At 43.8% G+C, this 24998-nt stretch overlaps 1 protein-coding gene across 1 annotated transcript in view; it reads left to right on the top strand.

The window, feature by feature from the left end:
* LRIG1 (leucine rich repeats and immunoglobulin like domains 1) overlaps nucleotides 1-24998 on the top strand; it is a 98102-nt gene that overhangs the window by 39551 nt on the left and 33553 nt on the right. Inside the window, exons 3-4 of the mRNA XM_085300098.1 lie at nucleotides 4846-4920; nucleotides 24330-24467. Coding sequence (XP_085156224.1) covers nucleotides 4846-4920; nucleotides 24330-24467 — 213 coding nt within the window. The remainder of the gene's footprint in view (nucleotides 1-4845; nucleotides 4921-24329; nucleotides 24468-24998) is intronic.

Here is a 24998-nt window from a genome sequence, read left to right on the forward strand (position 1 = left end):
TCGGAACAGCATAGCCGTTATTGGAAATCTTTGGAATTTGCCTCCCTCTCTGTCTTGTGCAATGCTTTGAGGGAGCAGTTCAGCTAACACACCTGAACATACACACAAAGCTTCTTGCTGAAAGGATAACCCTGAAGCAAGGCAGAACAGCCTGAATCGTGATATCTGATGCCAACCTAGCCCAAATCTCCCRGGAAACAAAGGTGTAGTGTAGTGGATAACAAAGCACTTAACTGTGTCTCCTCCTTAGTCGTTTGTACTGCTTTTGGAACCAGAACAAGTTTTGTTTGAAGTCTGTTGGGAGAGCCTAAAATGACAAAGTTTTCTTTGGTTTGGTGGGGGAAGAGAAGGAGCTAATGAAGGTTTGAGTAGCTGTTACAGGTTCCCCTTTCTGCACTGTTGGTAAAAGAAAAATCTGTTTTGGGGAACCACAGGATTTCCTAACTGCAGATTTGAATGAACGCTCAGCAGTTACTGTTCGTAGAGCTGATGCGCTTGTCAGCTTTTCACAGCAATAGCAATTCCTGACGCTCTGATTTTGGGGTTTTGAAAAGTGGAAGTGACTAAAGTTGTAAGCGGTGGGTTGAGGTAATGAGCAYTCATTTGAATGTTGAATTACTGGCATACTTGAGGTTTGGGCTCTGTTTGAAGAGCTACTGATGCCTCATGGGAAACTGAAAAAACATTTCCTTTCAGAAACAATACTGTGCTCTGTGCATCTCATTCATTTGCTCTTGTCCTTTGTCTGTTTTTGTTAAGTGTTGGCTCTGGGGCTCGTGGAGGGGCCAGATTCTGTGGTCCTTAAATAGGCAAAGCAATTTACTACTGTGGGACTTCTGCCTGACTGATGTCTGCAGAATTGGACCATGGGGATTAATACACTGTCTCTCCACCTGCCTAATCTCCCGTGGCTCCCCTGCTTATGCTGGAGTAGAAGTCAGTTACTAGGGAACATGATTAAGGGAGGAATATGCATCAGGAGTGACTGTTGCAACTCTCTGACATAAGTTCATAATCATCTTAGCAGTAAGGGAGAGGAGAGAAAGTGATGCAGGTGAGCAAAATGCTTCCTATAGGATTTGCTTACTCAACTGTTCTTTAAACTGTGGAAAGCCTTAAATTGCCCTGTGCTTAGAGAACAGAATCACAGCCCTGATCCCATGAGCCTTTAGAGTTATTCTTACATGGCTGTGGCTTAGCAATAGCTTTTATTTGTGGAAGTGCCTGAGAGCATGTGACTTTAGCAAGCAGGTTGTTGGGAAGATTGTGTATGGCTTCCGATTGCTTAGGTAGTGGGCTCCCTTGTGCAAAATGCTGCAGCATCAAGAGCAGGATGGGCTCTGCACTGAGGAGGTAACTTAAAAAGATGTGAAGGGAATTGGGAAGGTAAGTAATGCAGTCCACAAAGTAATGGCACAGATAGGAGCTGTGTGCCGAATTAGAAAAGCAGGCTTAGGGAAAAGAGAAGCAAAGAAGTGAGTAGGAGGGAAGGGGAGAAGTCAGAAATGGGAGACTGAAAAAGAAGCAGAGGTCTGGAGTGGAGCCTGGAAGGCAGCTGCTGGAAAGTGAGGGGAAAAGCTCTATTAAAAGCCCTATATACCAATCTTGGTTGCTTTTGAGTAACAGCTAAACCACAGACCACTGAAATAAACTGCATCTCACAAAGAGAACCACATCTGTACTGCCAGAGCATCTCCTTTCTGAGATTTTTTTAAGCGCTTTACAAACATTCATGAAGTAAGCATCATGCTGTGGCATGTCTTGAGAGCAAGTCAGTGTTTTGCTCCGTGCACTGTGCTGGGCAAACCAAGTCACCCTCGGGGAAAGAGATTGCCCCAAATAATAGATGCATTGATAAAAGCTGAAACCTCCCATGATGCTTCAAACATAGAGCCTGTGCTTCCAAAGCATTACAGATGAGGCTCAGAGCTCTCTGTATGTGCATAATTAGCACAATGTGTTTTGAAAATCTTTGTTTTCTCTTGATTTTTGAGATATCCCTAAAGCAAAAGATTTCAGCTTTATAGCTGAACTTCAGTGCTTTTTTTGTTTTTTTTTTTTTTTTATGAATGTGGTAATAAAATAATAGCCATACTTACTCTAGCCTCCATTTCTCCCTTCCCTTGGGTTTAGTCAATTTTCCTGTTTTTTAAACAAAGATTTCACCTAAGAGTTTAAGTCTGTACGGAATGAAATTTGGTAGCATGAAGCAACGTGAACCCCCCCATAGTCCCACACGATGGAATGCATCAATCCCTTTTACAAAGGGAGCCCTTCATTTCCCACCAGCAGGTTGCTGAGTAGGTTGTCCACCAGTTTTGTGCTTGTTCCTACACAATATGGAGACTTTCAGATGGCAGTGAAGCTCTGAAATAAGTAACTGTGCAGCTGATGCTGCATATGGAAGGAACTGAAGTGTGACATTACCTGCCTCCTTCAGGAGAGCTAAACTTCCTCTCATCCCCTTCGTTGTTCCTGTCCCCCTTTTATCCACTCTGGCACCTGGGTTGCTGTGAGTAGGCCCTGTTGTCCTTTCTGGGGTTGTCTCAGGTCGGATAGATCATGGGACCTGTGAAAGCGATGGTTGCCTAGCTCTCTTGTTTTCCAAACTCATACTACAWAGTAGTAGTAATTGTGCTAAAATTCCTCTCCAAACAACTCACCTTTTTATTTTCTGAAGTGCCTTTCACTGAAAGCTCTGGAGACCTGTGCTATTTTTGAGCAGGCTCCATTTCAGCTTGACACCAGCCTGGCAACTTGACTGTAAATATTTTATACAGGTGGCCTCCCCCCCCCCCCCAACTGTTACCATCCAGAGGCAGCAGATTTGTGTCATCAAAGGTGAGGGTTGGGGAGGAGAAAGGAGATAGAAATTTTAAATTTGCTGAGCTAGAAGTCCGGTGGTTTTGTTTTTGTTTTTGTTTTTTTTTCCTATTTTGTCCCTTTACATGTGGGAGGGGGAGGATGAGAGGGAAATCCCCGGCAAATGCAAAGCTTGGCTGTCTCCACTGCATCAGCAACTGGTGTCTGTGAGCCAAGAGAGAAAATGAGGYGGGAGAACAACTTCTGAGCATGCTGTCTTACTGAGGAAGACCTGACAGGACACTGATATGAAAATCACACTTATATCAGAAGGATTTGAACACTTGTTAGATGATGATTGGTGTTGCAGCTGCCTAGCCAGACCTGACTCAGACTGGAGGAAAGTGGGCCTAGTTCTCCCTGCTCTCCTGTGCTTTTCGAAAAGATGCTTGGTTGGATGCAGATTAAAGTATGGCACATGTGCTTTTTAATGCTCTTTCCAGTTTACTTTATACTTCTGAAAGCTCTAGACCTTGCGTATAATACCAGTAACAATGAGCTTTTAGTTGTGAAGTAGAGCTCCTTGCTGAATTGCAATGCATCTGGCTTTTTTCCCTTACATTTTAAGTACAGATACAATGTTAGAGGCAGAGCTGAGGTCAAAAAGCTTTTATCCCAGCAGTGCCTGGAACTCTTCGTGAAATCAAATCTCTTGCCTGCCCTCAGAGGAGTCAGAAGGAAGTTCTGTGATGGATGTATCGCTGCCCTCTCCCACCGGCCAAAAAAAAATTTGGGGAGGGGAACGGCCAAAATTGAGGCTTGCCCCAACTCGTGCCATGGCTTAGCACTTTGCAGCTTCCCTGTGCTCCTTTACCAGTTAMGAGATGCTCTGCTTCTCGCACCCAATCTGGAGTCAGATGCATCTGCAAGTTATTTGCAGGCCTCCCTCCCTTCCTGGCGAGGGGAGGCCTCSGGGAGTAAAGCGGGATGCCTTGTCGAAGCGTTATGATACTTCTCAAGACGCCGTTGTAAAGCACTCAGGAGCGGGAAGGGAATTGCTCGCTAAGCGCAAGGGCCTGCTGGTCTGCTGGCCTCCCGCTTTGCCAAAGCGCTGCCAGGGGGAGTGTTCGGAGGAGGGCAGCGGTGGTGTGGGGTCAGTGGGGATCTGGCAAGTCGGGAGCGAGAGACCCTGCGAAGTTCTGCCTTGCAAACAAGTGATCTCCGGCGTTGCCGTGCGCGCTGCCCCTCGCTCGGCTTGGCAGGGGCTTGGCTTTAATCGCTTCAGCATGCGGCGGCAGGGGAGAGCAGCAAGATGGCTAAGAAATTAGGTAATTTTCAAGCAGCCAGACAAGCGACTGTTACAGTAATTAATTGACTAATTCACCATACAAACAAGGGCCCTTTAAACCAAGGAAGAGCGCGTCACATGGCAAGGATCTGTTTTCAGTCAGAAAAACACTTCAAACATTAGGCCATTGAGGGGGGACGTTTTTTTGTGTCGGCCAGGCTGGGGTTTCCAAGAGCAGGGCCCCGTCTGGAATTGCTATTAGCCCCGCAGGGCTGCCACCGAAGGGCAAGGCTCTTTAGGAAGCCCGGTGCTACCAAGATGAAAGCAAATGCCAGCCGGCCGCTTGTCAGAGGGGCTACCTGGAGCAAATTGCCTGTTTCTGTCAAAGTGACTGCTCGGAGGGCTCGGGGTAGCCGTTCCCTCCCGGTGCGGGAGGCGGTGATGTGTTTTCCAGAGGGTTTAGGAAGGCTAAGTGTGAGCCAATGTTGGAAGGCTGTTGTAGGAATAACTACGGTGGTTCTCATTTAAAATAAATAAAAGGCTTGGGTTGGGACGGAGAGGTGAGACTATTGGAAAGATGCAGCAAAACCCCTTGAGATGGAGACCTCTGCCAAATAATCAGGGTTCCGGGTGAGTCAGTGATGGCAGATAGCAAGCCGCGTGTTTATACAGAGCCCCGCGCTGAGGCTGAACCTAGCTCGCRTGTGCCTCGTCTTCAGCTGCTTGTTTAAACGATGAATTTCTGCTCATTGCAGGCGACTGAACAACAACGAGCTGACTGCCATCCCATCCCTGGGAGCTGCTTCCTCCGGCGTCCTCTCCCTTCATCTGTAAGTTGCAGCTCCAGCTTGCTGCCTCTTTTATTTTGCTTTTTACTTTCAACTATCTGTTATTGTTTGTGGGGTAGATTTAACTCGCTCATGGAAAGTTTCGTGTGTGTCACACCCACTTCTGCTAACTCTTCAGATTTTATTATGAGGCTTGTTGATACCTTAATTAAGAAACATCTTCTGGAGTTCTGTGATTTATGTGAGATTTATTCGATAAATCTTGCGCTGTTCTAACACAGTCTCTGAGAGCAGGGCAAAAGGTAACACTTGAAGGCTAATGAGAAATCTGCAAACACTAGAATAGATCATTTCTCTCGCACTTAATTTATGGAGTGATCCAAAATAGGCAACTACTCCATCTGCCAGCTCAGCCAACTCTGTAGCAATGTCTTCCAGWGTCCCAAAAGCCAATTCTTTGCAAATCTGGATTTGTGTCCAACTGGAGTGGAGCTGTTCAGAATTTAAGCAAACATAACTGATACAATTTATTCTTCAAAACCTGATCTTGGGTGCAGTGWGACTTTTTGACCTGTGCCCCAGCAGAAGCCAGCAAAAATAATTGCAGTTGTTGTTCAGGTGAAAGGTTCATTGGCTAGTGACCTGTCACAGATAATTACAGTGGGTAGTGCTTCCAGGCAGCCTTCAGGAATACCAGTATGGGTAATTATGGATAATTATGAAATAAGACACCTGTAGGAGAAATTTACACTAAAACCTGCAAGGGGGTTGCTGTTCCTGCTGCTAGAGGAACACAGATATTCCTTCTTGGCTTTGTTTTTGTTTTTGTGATYGTTCTCATTATTTCCATAAACATTTCCTCCTTTGCTAAATCATTGAAATCTTAAGGTTGGTGATAACTTAGGGCAGTAAATTCTGCAGGTTAATTATATTTTGGATAAAAATAAWTTTTTTCATTTTCTACCTTTAGATTTTCAGTCATTATCTCCTTCGTGTGCTATAATAGGAGTACATAATTTTACCTTCTCTTTATTTCTTTATTGTTCTTTTTCCTTCTTTTTCCTGTTCCTGTTTGATCATATTCTCTGCTCTTAAAACTAAGAGACTGATCGTGTTCTAATCTTTCAGAGAACTTATTCCAGACTACTAACCATTTTCATAGTCACTCTTTTAACTTCTAACTTTTTTCTTTTTTGAGGGAGTGATCAGTTGGAGACATTGCTGAAGGGAATAGTGGCATTGTCATACCACCTGTATCAAACTTCTTAGTACTTTAGGAGCGTGGATTTCTAAAATTGTTTTTGCATGTCTGCTTAAAATGCACACCAAGCAGGAATTTTGCTGAGGTATGCATGATGCCTCCCAATTTCCTGGGAAAGAGAAATGGTTATAGTTAATACGGATTCCAGCAATGTACTTGAGCAGTTCAGGGGATGGCTTCCAGTGTGCATGACCTTGCAGCATCTGGCTACAGACAAGTGTCCTATCCTTTCACAATTACACTGGATTTACTTGTCCTCGTGGTGGAAAGTATCAGTGTCCAAACCATGCGATTGGTCCTCCAGGGCTTAAAAAGGCTCTGAGTTACTCTGAAACAACCTTGATCCACCGACTAAAAATACATTCCTATTACTTAAATCAAGGGCAGAATAGAGTGAAATGAATTGGCACTGTTCCTTCTCTTCCATTAGGCAGTGTTAAAATATGCAAAGCAGAAGAACTCCTTCCCTGTCTTAATTCAGTTTAGGGATCTTAGGTTAAAATTGGCATTCATCTCTCTCCTGGTATGAAGTAAGTTTAGCTTTTTTTTGAGATATAGTGCCTTTGATCTGCTTCTTGGGTATACTGTGTTCGTACAGTGTTTATAAAGACCTAAAAGTACTCCTGTCTTATCACTAGCTCTGGATCTAGCGTGTGTCTTTCAGTTAAATGGATAAATAACCACTTCATCTCCTGGGCGTAGGAGTGGCTTGTGTCTCAGCAGTTATCAGACCTGCCAAATGTGTTGCACTCAGTTGGTGTGAAACCGGCTTATTTGATGCCTACCTGCTGCCTCTCCCCGCTTCTGAGACCGCGTGTGAAGTCTGAGTCCGTGATCTGGGGTGCTGGCTGCAGCACTGCGCAGGTCCCTCCTGTAAGGCACAGTCCCTGCTTCCCGCTTTAACCAAGCTCGCCAGACTGCTGCGTAACCCAGTGTGCAGCATCTCATGCACTGGGATTCAAAAACTTCAGAAACCTGTTTTATGGGTGGAAAGCTTGCATAAAATTTACTATCTAGGACATAGTTTTAGGCCCCCCAAATCGACTTTCTTTTCTCACAAAGTCTATAAATGATCTGAATTTCAAAAGCCCCTGTTGTTATTTTTGCTATTAATTTAGCCGTTGGCAAAGGACCAAATTGCAAGAGCTTTGGCGTTTCATTCCTGAAATGAAATAAGCGGTTTGGGAAGGAGGAATAATGACTGGCGAAGGCAGTAGATTTACTACTCCTCTGAAATTTCAGAGGGTACAGAAAGAAGGGAAAGGTACAAAGCCAAATGATAAAAGGACGTTATTCTAAACAGACCTGCTTAGTATCGCTTTCCAGAAATCTGTATTGCTTTCCTCAGCTGCTACACATAAATAACTGTGGTGATAGCGGAATTTGTAATGCTGCTGTCATACCTCTGCAAGAGAGGTCTCTGCTTAGCCTGTTTCAGAGGATGCCACTGTAGAGCTGKTTTTTTGCCTGCATTTCCTTTTAATTTTTATCAGAGGCAAAAATAATCTGCAAGCATGTTTTAAAGTACCAAGTATGTTTTAATCAATGTTGGTGAGTTAACTCACATTAGAACGARTTGCTGGGGAAGTGAAGCTTTCATCATCATTGAGAGTCTTTAAATCAATTAGCTGGCTTCCTAAAAGATGGGCCTTTAGTCCAGCAGTTAGTTAATGGGCTTGACTGTTAGGTAAAATTCTTTGCCCTTGTGTCATGTTAGGAGTCAGGTTATACGATAATACTGGATCCTTCTGGCCTTCAAATCTGTGAAGTAATAATTGGGGAGGCTGCCAAACCAAACCCAGGGTGAAGACTCATAATGAAGACTGTGTACTGAGAAATTGGTTTATGTTTAAGTATATAGTGTTACAGTGTGTTCATCCTGTTAAAGAAAAATAAATACGTTTCGTTTTTTTTTCCACTGTTTATAAACGTGTGAAGTGTGTTTACCTCAAACCTCTCAAGTAGGTTTTGTGTATTGCATGTGGTTAAGCATTTCCAAAGGGCTGTGAATGTACTATCAGAGCAATGGTTGTATATTTGTCACCCAAACTAGTCCTTTTGAATGGGTTAAACGATTCATCCTCCACTTTTCCTGAAATGAGGAAGAGACTTTCTCCCCCTTTGGTGCTATGATTGTACTCAAGAAATCTGCCATAGGATTAAAGCAGTATGAATGGGGATTGCCCCGTTTTTTAAACCAGCTTGTCCGTTCTGGATTCCCCACTTTGGAGTTTCCCATCCTTGACTCTGTCACCCAAAAGCTTGCTTGACCTCATGTACGTGCAGATTGTGGGCTGTTATATGTATAAGCATATGTGAATCTGTTGAGGAGAGAGTTCTCAWGGTTTACTGCAAATCTTTGGATGTTTCAGGCTGCAGATGCATGCAAGTATACTGTATGTATCAAACATGCTATGTCTTAGTATACTACCATGAAGTTTAGTTCAGTTTAATTATTCCTTGAAGGGTCTATTTGCCTTGCACATTGAAAATGCTGCCAAAGTAGTTCATCTCGACAACAGCAAACATAAGGGACTTGATAAAGCTTTTAATAGAACTGAAGGGAAGAATAATCTATGTATGGGTTACCAAATACAGACATTAAATGCAAACATCTGTTAGCGCAAACAAAAGCCAGGAAATTCAGCTGGGAGGGGGAGAGACTCTGAATCTGGATTAATTCCGAAATTGCATCGGAGTAGCTGAGAGGAGAATCTTGCCTGAAATTCCCACAGCATTTGTAACTTAGCTAGAGTTCCTAGACTTGGACATTTGGGAGTTGATGGCAGGATGTTTTCACTGACATGCTCTTGGCTGAGGATTTCCCTTCCCAATGTTCTGCAACTCAAGTGTGTTAACTCCCTAGGCCCTTGAAAAGACTCTCTGCTCAAGCTTTTACCTGATCTGGTGGGGAAGGGCAGAATGGAGGAACAATTTATTTGCAGCAGATCAGAGAGTCCATTTATATGCAATTTCTGACTAACCTGTATGGGGAATTGGTTAGCCTTGCTAGTGTGTCACRTAAGAGAAGGAGTTGAGCCGTGATCAGCTCTGCATTGGTCTGTTGCTGTGGGTTTCCCACAAGCCCAAGTTCAGACCGTACTCTGGAGCATTCCTGAGGATGACAGATTCTATCCCAAATGGGCAACTTAGCTAAAGTCCGAAATCTTAGGTCTAGAAGGACTGACCGTGACTGAGGTCTTAACAAGCCACACCTCATTTAGCAGATCATCTGAGACAGTCTTCTCCAATGTGGACATTATGAACCTGATTCTTGTGCAAATTCAGCAATCTCCAGTGCAGACCCAAGTATACACAAGTCACAAGGCATTCTGTGCTACTGCCCTGCTCTGGGGCCCGTTTGCACTTCAGCTACCAGCTCACCTGAGGGCCCAGAGGGCTCCTATGGATGTCCAGACAGGATGATCGAGATGGATGCTTGCTCCTCTCTCCCGGCTCCAAGGTGACCAGCCTAGTTCAAACACATACGTGGCCTTGGATCATGCCAGCACGGTGTGTTATGCAGCTGCAGAGCTCAGTGGAGAGCCTGCTATCCAGGCCTCTAAAGCAAGCCCTGTAAATGGAGCAATCTCTGTGCCACATCCTCAACTGGCTAGGAATTGAGGAAGTTAACAGATTAAATGCTTTAAAATAACTCTCTTTTTTTTTTTTTTCTTTTTCCCTTTCCCACTGTAACTCTTAAGCCTCTACCATTTAGGAACAAAGGGGACAGTGACCCACGGTAGTCAGCTGTCTATTAGCAAAAGTCAAAGCTGTCTGAGATGCTTTAGCCCCATGATCTTGCTCTGAATAAGCATGGATGACAAGGAAGTCAGAACAAGGATTTTTGGAGCAAAAGAGTGTGAAATTGGATTAGCTGATTCACAGAGGATGCAGTGACACTCTGTAGTGTATTTACTGGGGGAAGCGAAATCAATAGGACTACTCTGCTGCCAAACTGAGCATAAAAGTCTCTTGAAGAAAATCAATCTTCTTTACAGGCTCATTAATGTAAAGATCAATTCACATTAAACAGTAATTAAACAGAAAGGGCTAACAGGAGAAGGGTAAATGATCTACTGTGCCACAGGCAAAATATATATTATGTAAAATTTGAAAACTAAATACATGAAGAGTTGGGGACTAGGAGGGGCAGGGAACATACTAGGTTTGCTTAAAACGACTGCTGGGTTCAGATGCTGATCGGGGCAACRTGATAATCATGAGGGGAGTCCTGTATATATTCCATGGGATCGCGGGTGTCAGGCAGGCCAAAAATTGCAACCAGTAAGGACTTCCTGCGTTAGGAGCAATGCTTTTGTTAGAAATGCGTGGTCTTTTAGAGAGCTGCTCTCTGAAGTGTTGGAGATTTCACTAGGTTTCTGGTTAAGTTACTCTCATTGTTAATAATGATGTGACCCTTGTTTCTTGTCTGACTTTAGCTTTTATTTTCATTGGATCTCATTAACCTTTGAACTGGATTAAAGCATTGACCAGTCTCGGAGACCTCTAACATGGCAGAGTTGGGATCATACTATTGCTCCTCCTCCTGCAGCTGTTGTCTCGCATTTTCTTAGAGAATGCTTGGGAAAACAGTTGTGATTTTAGAGCTGTTTACACTGCTTCTTTCTACGCTTGTCAAATGTGGTTTGCAGAGCCTCTTCCTGAGGTCACGTGTGGTCCATTAGATTCTTTGAGCTCCTGTTTTGCTTTCACCCCTGAGACCAACATGCCTTGCTGCCTTATCTGAAACAGTGCTTGCAGTCAGCGTATGCACCGATCAGAGCCAAGTGTGATCTTGCAAATGTGCCTGCTTTCTACAGGCTTTACCCAGGAGCTCAGGTGGTGATGATGTTGAGATGTGCGAGTCCAATTCCACTTTGTTTTTTGTGTTAAGATGGTAAAGACTCGGCTGAGCGCAGGAGAACAACGGATTGAATTCCTGACTGTAATCGCCTTGCTGGGTTGACCCTTCCTAGAGCCAAGGGTTTGAAACTGTTCTTGTCTGACTTTAGCTTTTATTTTCATTGGATCTCATGTCGACACTGTTGGTAGGTAGAGCACAGCTCAAGTGTGAGCTGGTCTCTGCGTGGTGTGTGAATTCACTGGTCTACTCCTSACTAGGCTCAAGCATAAGCCTCTGTGTAGGCGGTGTTGATAGTCAGGAAGTTGGGGCTCAAATGAAGAATTGAGGCCTGAGCTAACACAACAGTATAGATGCAGCCTAGGAGCCCAGTCGTGGCCTGGGATCCTACTGTGCTAATTGCTGTACAAACAAAACAACTGCCTTGACCCCCAAGAGACTTAGTCTGCAAGTCATCTTTGCTGGAGTAAAGAAGAATGAGCTAATAATTAGAAATGAGGATAATACTCCGTTAATTCCATCTGGGTCGCAGCAAGTGTTTTTGTACTCCTAAGCACAAAATATAGATGACTCAGATGCAGCCGTGCGCAGGGTCCGGTTGGAGTCAGCAGGGCTCTGCTCGTGTGCAGGACGTTGCTCGGACAGCTCCAAAAACCACGCTGCCCGCCCTGTTGCATAATAACTTGCATAAAGAAAACTTTCTCTGGTAAATAAGGCAAAACGATACATGCAGATGTAAATCTAGCAGCGTGAGTGGATTTACCCCCAGCCTGTGCTTGCATCAGTTCTCATTTGGTGTAATGCCTACAGGGGCCAGTCTTCCAGTGTTTATTCAGGCAGCTCTACTCAGTAGTTGGAGAGAGAGTTGCTTTCTGAGCGTTTTGTCCGCACTACAGGCTACACTACTCAGCYACTATTTTTGAATATAAATATAGCAACATGAAAAGGTGAATAGAAAGTACTTGGCAATCAGGCTATTTAGTATGCAAGCAACGTGCAAGCATAACATAATATATTCTTAAACCCACCTCTCCTGTTTGTTTAGCTCAGAGTTCACAGTAGGGCTCTGGTGTGTAAAGTCTGCTAGTTAGTGAGGCCAAAGACTGCAAGAACCTTTCCCAGTGGAGGAAATTCTCATTAATCATGTGCTCCCAAGCACCAGAAGAGACACTGTTTTGACTTTTCGTTCGGGTTGTTGGAACGATTCTAATCGCTTGCATGTCCTCTTCGAGCTTTCAAATATAATACGAGCGCATGGAAATGGCAAAGGATCTGAGGCTGTTCCAGGGAAATGAGTAATCCTTTTTTTCAGAAAAGCAGCAGCAGTGAAACACACCGTCCTCGGACTCGACAAGAGAGCGTCAGAAGGCACGTACAGAGCAATGTTAAAATTGGCCAGAGGAAAAAGATACAGTGAAAGGTGGTAGCAGTTTTTGGAATACTAGTTACCCCTTGAGGCTATTTTATTATGTCTCTACTAATGAGAATAGCCATTCGGTGTGGCAGGGGCAACTTCTCCTGCAAGTAGGGAATTGTTCTGAGTTGGGCTAGGTCTGATCTGATTTGTGTGTTACTTAACAGGGCATGCTAACTCTGTCTTGCTCTGGAGGAGGGAAAGGACATAAGGCAGAGCACAAGATCAGGAATCAAAATACTTGAACAGTATATATTTTTTTTTGAGTGTCCCACATTCGTTACACCCTAAAAACAAGTAAATTCATGTTTAGGTGGGCCCAGTATTCACCTTGCCCCAACTAAAGACCAATATTGCACTGGCACAGATGTAGTGTGTGAATGTGAAGCACCTTTGGTGTGTTGTCCAAGAACAACCGTGTGTACCGTAATGCACAACACGCAAGCTGCTTTCCAGCTTCCATCTCTTGCAAATCAAGTCTAGATTAGCAGTGAGGGTCGTTTACAACTGTGATCTTTTGTTAAGGTCAATATGAAAAATAGCCTCATATTTGAGCCTTATAATAGCCCAAACTTGCTACTATTAATATCTTTGGTAGATTGACTGTCTCATTTGATGGTGTATGTCAGATAAACCACATGYCTGTAGAGGCAATTCTGTTGTTAGTCTTCACAGGCTGTACAGATTTCAAATGTAAATAGCTTCTCAGTTAAGCTAAGAGATTTTTTGKATATTGGAGTTTCATGCATAAGAACTGCTATGACACTGTAACTTAGTTTGCTTYGGGGTCAGTAAAAGAACAGTTTCGCGGTTGTAATAAAAGCAGGGTTAAATTACCTCTTAGTAGAATTCTCTTTCCCTCTCTTTTCTTCTGCAAGCATGAAACTTTGATGCAGTTTTGTGAAAAAAATTGCACAAAATCAGGAAACTGAGTATATATTACTATTTCCATGCTTCCCTCCCTGCTGAGATTGCTCAGTGAGTCCTCATTACCAGTCTTCTAAGTATCAGGGAGTTAATCCTGGTTCTTGCAGAGACACGAAAGGCGCATAACCAGCAGTCCTTGCTCTGAGCGTAGTCTAGGCAGACCACCATTCCCTTCTTCCCTTCCCAGCAATAGCTGCCAACAGATGGCTAGGGGACAGTAAGAGCAGGGGTCTGGGTAGAATTATGCTTTTTAAAGTGTGGTGCTGTAAGTGTTTTAAAATCTCTCCATTACCTTCATTACCTTGTTTACCTTCAAGCACCCTGGAAGGCTTGAGAACAGGCAGTGTCTTTTAGTTCCCTTGCGTATAACAAGGCTAAAACTGTTTCAGCAGAGGTGTCAAAAATGAATCTGGCCCATGTGGTTCAAAGCCCAGTGAGTAAAACATCAGTTTTACCATTTACCTTCTGCTCTGTATGACATTTAGCACTTCCATCATTGCTTCCACTGACACTACTAGAAATAGTGCATAATTCAGGGTAAAGAAATGCTAGTGTAAACAGGTTTCACTAAAATGTGATCCTGGCATGTCTAAGTTGGAAAAGATTAGCAAATAATCTCTAGAAAACTCACCTTTAACTGAACAAAAGCTGACTATATACTGAATTTTCTGCTTTTAACTCGTAATAAATTCCCAAAATAATTGCAACGATGAACAACAGATATCACATTAAACATTACAATCTTACTGTTGTTAAAACAGCCCTATTGTATGGAGAGAGGGAGGGTGGAAAATCTGAATGCTGGGTGTTAAGGTAGATGAGAAAATGATCCATCATACCTTTAGATGAAACAGTCACTTAAGAGACCATTTTCCCTTCCACGTGCATGCATAACTCTTGCTTGTTAGCAGGAATTCCATGTAAATATTGACTGGGAGAAAGTGGTTGGGTGAGTGTATGTTCTGTCTGTCAAACCATTTGCTGTTCAGATGCACATCAGAGAAAATAGTAAAGGCAGCTAGAAAATGAAACAGGAGTACAGGGCGTACAAGTGAAAAAGACAACTGTTTTTGTGGTAGAAGATTTGAACGGAGGAAAACTAAGTTGCAGAAGGGTGGGAAGAATTGAGGGCAGATGGCAAAATAGAATCTGTAAATGGCCCATTGTTTTTAAACTTAAAATACTTTCAAACAGCCTATATACTCCCAGTCACATACTGCATAGAAATGATTGCTGAGTGGAAAAGTGATTAGCATAAACAGCTGAGGAAAAGAACTGGACTTGGAGTAATTTTCCAAGTACTCTGGAAAAGAAACACCCTTTGGTGGTCTTATCGAAGAAGTTGCTTTCCTTCAGGTTATGTTCTTGAAACAACCTACTTCCTTTTCAAAATAAGAGAAACTGAAGGAGTAAATGGTCCTATTAAAGAGGCTGAAGAACTTACTGCATTAATGGTGGTAAATTCTTACCATTGATTTTACAAGACCTACTCTAGGGGATTTTAGGAACAGATAGTGTCTTAAAACAGTCTGAGTTAGCACAGTAGCAATTCTGCTTCAGAGCTCAAGTTTTCAGTGCCCTGGGTCTTTTGAGACCTTGTTTTGCAGTTTCTTGGAGCCATCCTTCCTACCTGATATGCTTTACAAATAAGAATGTCTAGACTTTTTAAGAAGGGCTATCAAATCTGTTTTCTCTGCTAACCTGATTGTTGCTTTTCTATGTAGGAGTGATTCGCTCTTGCAGGCTGAACAGTCTCAGCTGGGTAGTGCTCACCAGTGAAGTCTGCCCAGAGGCTATTCCTGTTTTGGGGCCTTGCTGACAAGACAGATAAGCCCTTTCAACAGAGCACAAGTGTGTGTCATGTTGGAACAGACTCACCAGCCAGCCTATCTATATTTCTGAAGTGTTAACAGGACCTTGACTGGTCAGTCGAAAACGTGTGCTTCTCCAACTGCTGCCTTCAAGAGTCTGCCACAAGTTCCTTTAGACTTTGTGAGTGTTTCATGGTCTGTTGGAGAGGAGGCAGGTATTCAATTATCAGTATATTGTCCCTTACTAACTTTCCTCAGCATTAGGATAGCAGAACTCTGGTACAGTTAAATCCACCTGTTTTCACTGTCTTCCAGTGAAAGACAAGATAAGCATGTGTCACGTCATAGCTTTTGGGCACAAACAGTGCATGCACAAACAGTACATACTATCAGGGAGTCTTCTTGTAATTAGAGTTTGGATTAGAGTTCTAGTGTTACAGGCAGAGTTGTTACATTTGGTTTGCACTTAAAAATTGCTTCTCTRCTTGAGTATTTTCCCCTACTCACTTCTGTGGAGAGAAAAAAGCAAAGCCACTCACAAAACACATTCACACACTAGGCTGTGGTGACTATTCTTTGCTTTGATCATTTGTTACACAAATTAAAACTAAGATTGGCATCAGGATTTAAGGATAGAAGTGCCTACGTGCCCTGTGATCCTGCACCCTCCTGGCTTTCAAATGAAAGTGCTACTCTTGTTAACTGGAAGCACAAAACCCACATGTGATGAGAAGGATAGGAAGATRCTATCTCTAGCTTGGAGGTGGGATGTGGTGGTTGGTCTGGCATCTGCTCTAGGGCTAGATTGGCATCTGGACTAGCTCCAGTTCTCARTGACTGCTTCTCCTTGTCACAAATCTGGCGCATCCTTGAAGCCAATGATAAGGATGTGTATGGGGCAGCCAGCAGTCCTGAGGCRGAGTAGACCTGTTTATGCTGGGCTCTGTGCAATTACGGAGCAGTGGAGAGCAGGAACTCACCATAGCAACAACCTGGTGGCGGCGAAGGTTGGCCGTTTCTCAGGCTTCACTAGCTCATGAATGGTGTTGGAGCAGGAGAGCATCAGACCAAGGGCAAAAGATGGTAGGGCATAAAAGCACTGTCCAGAAAGGGACCTGTTATGTCATCTGCCAGCACCTGCATCTGAATGACCCCTTTCAAACACTGACTGAAGCCAGACTTGAAAAGAGGTGGTGCTGTGCCTCCCAACCCCATTCAAAAGGCCAGTGCAGAACCATGTGGTTTCATGTGTTCTTGTATGAGGGCTGCCATTTACTTTGTATGACTCTTCTCTCTGTTCCTGTAGGGCAATCTTGTTCCTTTTTAGCGGAGTTCAGTACTCAGTAGACTCTCTCTTCTTCGTCTTTGTGCTTTTACCAGGCTGGATCAGGAAATGTGAGAGGATGGAGGATGAGAAGAGCAGTGGTTTGGACTAAGAGCTGTGGGAGAAGGCTTTGAAAGATGTGCACAGATAACCAGTTTTGTGAACACACTCATGTATTTCAAAACGAGGACTGATTATGCCTGGTGTCTCAGAGGTGGTCACTTTCTCCCTTGTGCCAGAGACCTGGCTAAACAGTGGTGCAACAAGATGGGCAGCCCCTGCTGAAGAGCTCTCACCCAAACCCCTGTTGGTGGGTGCACTGAGTGGTGCTGAATATCATAACCAAGACACTTCGAGGTAGAGCTGGAGGCAAGGTTGTGCTCTGGTGTTGAGTTCATGGTGTTCTGTGTTCATGCTGAGTTCTGGTGCAGAAGTTAATGAAAGTTGCTCCTTTCAGAGAGATAGTAGTAGATAACGAACTATGCTTTACATGGCCATTTTAAAACATCTACGTCCTTTGTGAATACATCATTTAGAAAACCCTGTGGAGTACTGTCTTCATGAAGTATCGAGTATAACCTGAAGAAAGCAGAAGATAATGGTGCTCTTGGAACCACCCTGTTCCTGATGGGGGGACTAAATCCATAACAGAGATTGCCTTGTCTTCAGGAATCTCAGTTTACTTTGATATCATACAAGCTTGTGCAATCTGCCTAGCAGATAAGACAGCCTCTGTTATAAAGATGACTAACTTCTAATCCTGCATGTCCCATGTTTTTTACTCTGCTAATGGGATTGAGTACTGAAGGGTTAGGAAGTTGCATATYGCGAAGAGTCTCTGAAATCACATGGTGTCATGTCAAAAAATTCTAGTGAGAGTCCATGCAGATCAAAATGGAGGAGAGAGCTTTTAAAAATTACATCACTTACATCAGTGAGGCCTACACACAGCATAAGGTTCTCTCTTAACAAGAATCAGAAAGTTTACATAAATGTTGCTGATGCAGCAATATTCTAAGAGTATGTTTCTGGATTGCCTTTTTGGTTATCGTAGTACAAAGGCTTTGCTTCGTGTAGGCAGTACTGAACCCAGTGAGAGCCCCCGATGAACATCCATCAAATCTAGACCCTTGGTTGTGTCCAGCTGCTCTGAAAGCCAGGTTCCAGAGAACGAGCTTGGCCTCTGCCTAACTCTAGTCTTTATGACTGCCTTGTGAAAAGGCTCCAGGAGCRTGCCTGGTGATAACTCCTGCTTGTGTTCAGACATCCAGGGTCCAAGGACGCTTGGAGGCCATGCTTGGCCTGCACCAGAGTCGAGGCTGTAATCTCTCCATGTGCAAGGCAGATGAGCTTGGTCCTGTGGGTGGCCACAGAATAGCCCTTAATAGACAGAATATACATAGCCCTTGAGTCACACTGGTCTCACATGAATAGTCCTGTTGACTTCAGTGGAACTATTTGTGTGACTAATGGTTTGCTTGTGGGAATAAGGAGTTCATAACCCAGCCCTGTATAATGTCATTGACTTGCGGGCAGCTGCTGTTCCTAGGTACCAGGGGATGAATGAGCAAATCCCATCTCCCCCACTGCTGTCTTTCTCTAGTTGACCATGACCCTGGACAGGGACACTTTGGGGGCAAGAGAAAGGCCTCTTCCCCCCCCCCCCTTTTTTTTTAACCTGCACACCTGTATAACTGTGAACAGTTTGCTTCATGCATGTCTTAAGCCACCAAGGTAGAGAAAGAACCTGACAAAAAAAAGTCCCTATAGACTTCCTCCTATATTTCAATTTAGTTGGAATAGCTCTGTCAGCCTGTTCTTGCTTTATACTTATACACAATGTTTTTTAGTGAAACAGTGTAAAAAGATTTTGTTTGATGCACCTTAGAATGGCCCTGTTCTGAGGGAGTACTGGGGAGAGGGAAAGTCCTGACATAATGTCCCCAGGCAGAATATATAAACCTTCGGTAGTACGTAGGATACGGGTAAAACTTGCACAGGGCTTTTTTTGTGGCTGACCCTAAAATGTGGTGACTGCTTGGCCTGCCACTGCTCTAGCCTTGTCGTGCGTGCAGCCGGCACCTGAACAAACAGAGCTGTATCTGCAGCAGCCCTGGGAATCTGCCAGAATTCCTTAGGGAAGGAGTGATTCAGAGCATCTGAGAAAAGTGGGGGCTGCTTCTATGCATCCTTGCTTCCTGCCCGGAGGATAACCCATGCAGCTTTACTTTGAAAGGAAAGTGGGGTTGTTCCCTTAAGCAAATACAGCGTATGTTTGGTTGGATGAAAACRTATGTTCTTCTAATGGTAAAAAACCTTGAGCCTCTCAGATTATTTTAGCTGGGCTGACATGACAGTGCAAAAAAATCAGACAGCTAGCGGGGCTCTCCCAGAGCAATTGGGAAGCATGAGGACTCGTGCTCTTCGGGTGGTTCAGCCTTTAAGGAGAAGGTCTCAGGCATGGAAGCAAAATTAGTACAGCAGAGGAAGAATTTAGCTAGAATAGAAGTCTTTGGAAGCACAGTATTTTTAATAAGAAAATGTTAAGACCAAGTGAGCAGTTCTGCACTGTTAATACATATGAACTTTGTGTCAGGGCTGATGTGCAGTTCCTAAAGGCGTTCTCCTCTTTCCTTATTTCCTTTTATTAGTAAGAGTCACTTGGGGCAGATCATCTATTATGGATCATAATAATGCTGTGATCAGATAATTAGTTCCCCTTCCCCCTTGTTAGGGAAATAGCTTTGGCATTTCCTTCCACAAGGAAACGATGCTGTTTTTCCTGTATTTTTATGTATAGTGAGTAATAGGCTAAAAATCAGACAGCATGTGTTTCCATCTAATGCGAAGGTTTAGGAACCTATATCTTGAATCTTTTTTTTAGTGTTTCTAAGAGGATCAGTATTAAATCTCTATCTTCTGTGAGATGAGAAGATGGAGAAGAACAAGGGCAGGTAATTCCAAGCATCAGTTAGTCACAGTATATATCATCTCTCTCAAGTTACAGTGTCTTTGATCTAGCTTCTGGCCATGCCCCCTGTGCTTGGCCTGTCTCTGACATCAAACCTCACACGTCCTTCGGTAGCAAACCCCCATAACTCTTTCTGGCTCTAGCGTTTGCTTTCCTTAATGCTTTTCCCTGTTTGGAAATATTAACCAAACCCTGAACTTTTTAATCTCTCTGTGTCTAGCCTTGTGGTCTCTGTCTTATGCTAATTTTGAAAATGTGCTTGCATATTAATAGAACTCTACCCGAGGTGTGGAGCCTCTCTCTTTTGAAGCTCGATTTTATTTTTGATGCCTATAACAGGTGTTGGTTTAATAGCTTTGCTGTATTAAGGCTTGCTTTTTTCTCTTCATAGTGAGCCAAGCCAGCTCTGTAAACTGACACTACATGAAGGCCAAACATGTGACTTCTCTCTGCCTCTAGCCTCGCTTCACACTAAACATTTGCACTGCAGACTCCCGGCAGCCAAGGCAGCCTTAACTCAGGCTTTGTCTAAACCCGACCRTTTTGCGCTGGTCGTGTTTAAATCAGTCCAACCAGAGCTCCTCGTACATGCCCATCTGAGAGTCTTGCTTACTTTGATTTTCCGCTGTCAGCTTTCTAATGGGCAGCTGCTGCAGGGAAGTAAATGGGGCTTGAACAGCGAAGGCGCATGTTCGCACTGCGCTCTGCATCGATTTCACAGGAGTAGTTTGAAGCCGTGGTTTAAATTAAACTGATTAGTAGTACTCTAAAGGACAGGCTTGCTGCAAAGAGGAAGGTGAATTCTTCTCCTATTAAGTCTAGTGGAAAATGTTTCACAGCCTGTTTATCAAATAAATACTCACAAAGGCACTTCGAACTAGGAAACCCACTGGGATTAAAGTGTAACTTTACCTCTAAAATACAAGCTGAGATTCCTGGAAATGCTGCAAGCTTTTGAATTTGTGCCACCTGTTGTTTTCTTGCCACCCCCTTCAGCTCCCTCCCGACTTAGAGCAAACCCAAACAGGCTTTGCTTCACTGGAACGTTTTGCTTGTTTTTCTGTCTCGGAGCAGCCCAGAGGAGTGCGGAGTGTGGGTTTGCTTCCCGACGCGGTCAACGTGGGCTTGGTTCAGTAGAGGGCTGGCTGGGGTTAATCCGAATCTCCTGAAATGCTGGTGAGCCTGCTCACAAGTGGTGCTGTGGGGTGTTGATTAAGGAGCGCAGACAAGTTAAGTGGCAGTGGCTGGTGGGTCGGTTCCTGCAGCTTTCGCCTCTCTGTTTGCAGCTGTAGCTAATGCTGAGCCRTGGGTGAAGCGGTTCCTGAAGGACTGCCGTTTCTACACGGCTTGCGCTATTGAAGTTAGGTAGTGCCGATTCTGGGTTGCTTTAGTGTGTCAGGCACTAAGCTGTAACAGTTCAAGATCTGCTGTAGCTGCACAGGGGGTGTCTCCAGGAACCAGGCTGGATGCGGAGCTGGGATATAAAACTGCTTTAGCTAGATCCTCCCATATTCATGAGCAAACCCAAATGGGGCGGTCAGATCCTTAGTCCCTAGGATTTATTTTTCACTCGAGCTGCTTTCTCTCCAAATCCTTACAGCCTTCAGTGAATGTAGCCTTGCAGCACCTTAGTCCGCTGTTACATTCCTGTGCAGATGGATAAACCAGAGGTAGAGAAGGGTTAAGAAACTTGCCCTAGGCAGATGAGTCAGTGCCAGAGCTGGGAATAGAAACTAAAAGACTTGGCTCCCACTCTCGGCTCTAATTGCTCAATCTCACATTGAAGCCTTGTCATCTTACACTCTTGAGGTAACACTGGCTGAAATGAGACAGGGGAATTTGCTTCCAGGGATGTGATACCAAAGGAAGGGGGAGAGGAAAAGACACCTGGAGGCACACTGGTTGTGGAATCACCAATAATTTGTGCTTTAAAGCGTGATTCAGCAATTTGTACTAAAATCTATCTATAACCTTTGAAGCCTGGGAAGATAAACTTAGGAGCAAGCTGGTAAAAATCCAGTTCTTTTCCAGTGGCCGCTAAAGGAAGGGGATAAAGTCATGATGTCACTTTTCTTTACTCTGTAAAACCGCCTTGTGATTAGATTGGTAACAAAGGCAGACAAGCTGGAAGGATCCGAGTAATAACAGGAAGGGTTAAGTCACATTTCAGCTCTTACTGAAAGGATGAAAAGTAAAATGTAATCAAGCCAGTAAAAGGTTTGGAAGATGTTGTATTCCTATCGCATGCTGTGTATAGGAAAAGTCAGCAGGGCTGGTTTTGTTTGAAGTGCAGTGCTTTGAGAGGGTGCAGTGCTTTGCAGCAAACTGTCTGACATTCCCCAGCTGGGACTGGCTGGGGATGGTGTTTGGAGCTGAGAGTTACATTTGGAGTCAGCCCATGTTTTAAGGAGACCGGGAGAGGGAGAGAAAAAAGCCTGTTTTTTTTTTTTCCTGTGTAAAATAATGCATCCGTCTAATCTGCCAGCTGTAGCGCAAGAAAAGCAAGAGGCAAATGGACAAGAGTCACCTGGAAACTGTGAATGCGGCTCAGACAAAATTTCTTCCCTGCTTTTTTCTTCGCTTCTTAAACTCTGTCTTTTGGGAAGGGCTGGGAGATCTGGTAGGCAGGCAGACTGGATATATATTGAGCAACTAAAGCACAGAAATACTAATACTCCAAGAAAAAAAAATAACATTGGCTTCTGAAGAGCTCTTCGTGTCCAGACTCACTCTGTGCTCTCACTCCCATACAGGCTTAGCTGCCCTGTGCAGGAATTGTCAGGTAATTTATAGATTCTTGATGTTCATTTGTACAGGTCTTCATTTCCTGTTAATTTACAGCCAGATTCATCTCAGCCACAACAGCCTAGATGAGATCGGAGTTGAACCCGCAGCCCCTAGTTCAGTAAAGCTCCAGGAAACATGCTTGGGGTTTGCTTTTGCTTACGCGTACGCTGAGGTACTTTCCTGCATGAGGGTCTCGCACATGCTTGTTTAATGGATTCTGTTACTTTGGGGGGGGAGGGGAAAGATTGTAAATTCAGCAGGTTCAAATTTTTCAGATTCAACTTATGTGAAAGAAACTAGTCCTAGGGAAAATAAATTTCTTCCCCCTGCCCTCTCATGTCTTTAATTTATGGAGGTCTCAGAACTCTGGGTATAGTGAGCTTTCCAATATTTTGCTCAGACTGTTAGCATAAGTTCACTGGAGCTCTGTTCCACTATATGCCATGGATGTGGAAATACGGTCTTCATTCCTGGCTATAAACGAATATTGGTCATCTGGCTAGTAGCCCTATCACTGCCTTTACACTGCTTGTGGTGCAGAGCCCAGCGTGCCTGTAACCGTATGAGGCCTATGGAGTAGCCAGACTATTCAAAGMCCTAAAGCCCACCAGCATTCGTTTTGGGACATAAGTTACAATTTTCCTTTGCTCTGAGGCTGTTCTACACCATGTTATAGTGGAGAAAAATCCCAGGGTGGAGAGCAGGTCTCTCACCACATGCTCTCAGTATGGTCGTTTTGGGAGAGAGGCTTGCTTTGAAAAGGGTTGCTCTGAACTTCAGAACAGCAGGGAGAGTCTGTACCAGGCTGGAGAAGACCAGCTCCCAGAGACCCATCAGATTCAGCACCTCAAATGCAGTTAGGTGAAGTTTTGTTTCAAAGAGCTAATGCTTTCTCAGGAGAGCTGGGGAGTCCTGTTTGCATTCAAGAGCACTTTGGCTGGCTGCTCGCTCTTCTGGTTACTCAGTGGGCAGCCAGCAGATTAAGCCGCAGTACTTGTCTGAACCCACTCTGCTATCTCTTATTATTCAGCAAGTTCTCAAGTGTCTGGTGTGCATGCCTCAGTTTCAGCCTTGGCAGTAATATCAGTGACTGGTCTAAATTCACATCAGGCATGTGCTTTACTTCTTGTGACTAATGCACAATGTATTTTTTTTTAATTGGTTATTGTTATCTGTACTGCTTTCGGCAAGAAAGCAGTCAGAGGAAAGGACTTGGAGGATTTTCAGTTGGACCTTGTTGAGTGCAGATGAGTACTGTAGGTAGTGAACTATTTGACAGTTGCAGAAATCCTGAAACCAGCTTGTGGTACGTTCTCTAAGGAAAATCATTAGATTAACTTCAGGCTGATGCTGATAAGGCAGCAAACTTGGGTGAYTGTTACAGGATCTTGTCCTGCAGTCATTGCTTGGGCAGAGCACTTAAGACTGCAGAGTTGTCCTAAGCGCGTTGTAGGACAAAGGTAGCAAAACATGAGGAAACATTCTTACAGTATTTCTGTGTATTACAAATCACTGTATGTAGTACAAAGTTGGGAGTTTTCAGAAGGATCCTTGGGAATTACAGATGTAATGCTCTGTAATTTTTCCTGAGATCCTGTTTACTTGCCAATTTTGTGCAGACAGCTTTGAAAAACCTATCTTCTGTGTAAAGCATTGGCAGTTTACTTAATGCCGTTGATCAGCATTCCTTGCTTGCAGGCTTAAAATGAAGCCCTCTAGTCCCTGTGCATAACAAAACTGTTCTGAAAGTACAGGCTTGTAGGAGATCAAGTGCAAATTGCCAAAAGAAAAATTTCTTAATGGAGTCACTAGTTCTGCATAAGGGAAAATTTGTGTGCTGAACCAAAACACGGGTCCAGAAGTCTGCAAATGCTTGTGACCTCATCTCTCTGGCCACAGGAACAACTGAAGAACTAGGGAAGATAMCTTAGGGATGAGGAGAGGGTTCCCCTAGGACAGCTGTTAAAGTACCACCATGAACCTTGATGTGTTAGCTCAGTGGCCAGCCTGTGGGCCTGCTGCAACCTCAGAAAATCTATTTGTTTTTTCGAGAGAACTAAATTGTCTCCGTTTCTCCTCTTGCCTGTTTCAGGCATCACAACAGGATCCGTAGCATTGAAGCAAGTCAACTGAAGCCCTACGTTACCCTGGAAACGTTGGACCTGAGTTTCAATGACATCACGGAAATCCGAAACGGCTGCTTTCCGCAGGGACTTCACATAAAGGAGCTGTGAGTTTTTCTTGTTGGGAACAGCTTTTGTTGAGTTTACACAGCAGAGAAGAGGGCCTCAAACCTTATTTAAAGGAAGAAAAGGGAATGAAAATACAAAGTATGAGGTATTCCAGCAGGTTTTTAAATGCAAAGGAGAGTTATAAGTCAACATGTTATCCYCACTATCCTAGGTTATTTATTGAGCTCCATCTTTTTGATTTCTGATATGTCTGTAAAGAATGCAGTTTATTGTTACTCGCGTTGCATGGGAACCTATACAGTGACAAAGGAAAGGTATAAAGCACTCATTTGGTGTGTGTGGATATCTTTGTAGCTGAAAACCTGAAAGTCAGAAGAATGGTCTGCAGCAAAATTGTAGCTATTCTCTAGTGCAAAGTGTGTATGCTGTTTCCCAGCTTAGCCACATGCATCTGGAAAAGGGGAGGAGAATGACTATATCAGGATTAAAATACTTACTGAATGTTAGGAACAGAAAACTCCCCTTGGTTATTTGGAAACTAAACCAAGGGTTAAGTGGAGTAACATTGT

Source organism: Rhea americana, unplaced genomic scaffold, assembly GCF_003343005.1.
Source record: "Rhea americana isolate MKP2758 unplaced genomic scaffold, rheAme1 scaffold_16, whole genome shotgun sequence".
Lineage (NCBI taxonomy): Eukaryota > Metazoa > Chordata > Aves > Rheiformes > Rheidae > Rhea > Rhea americana.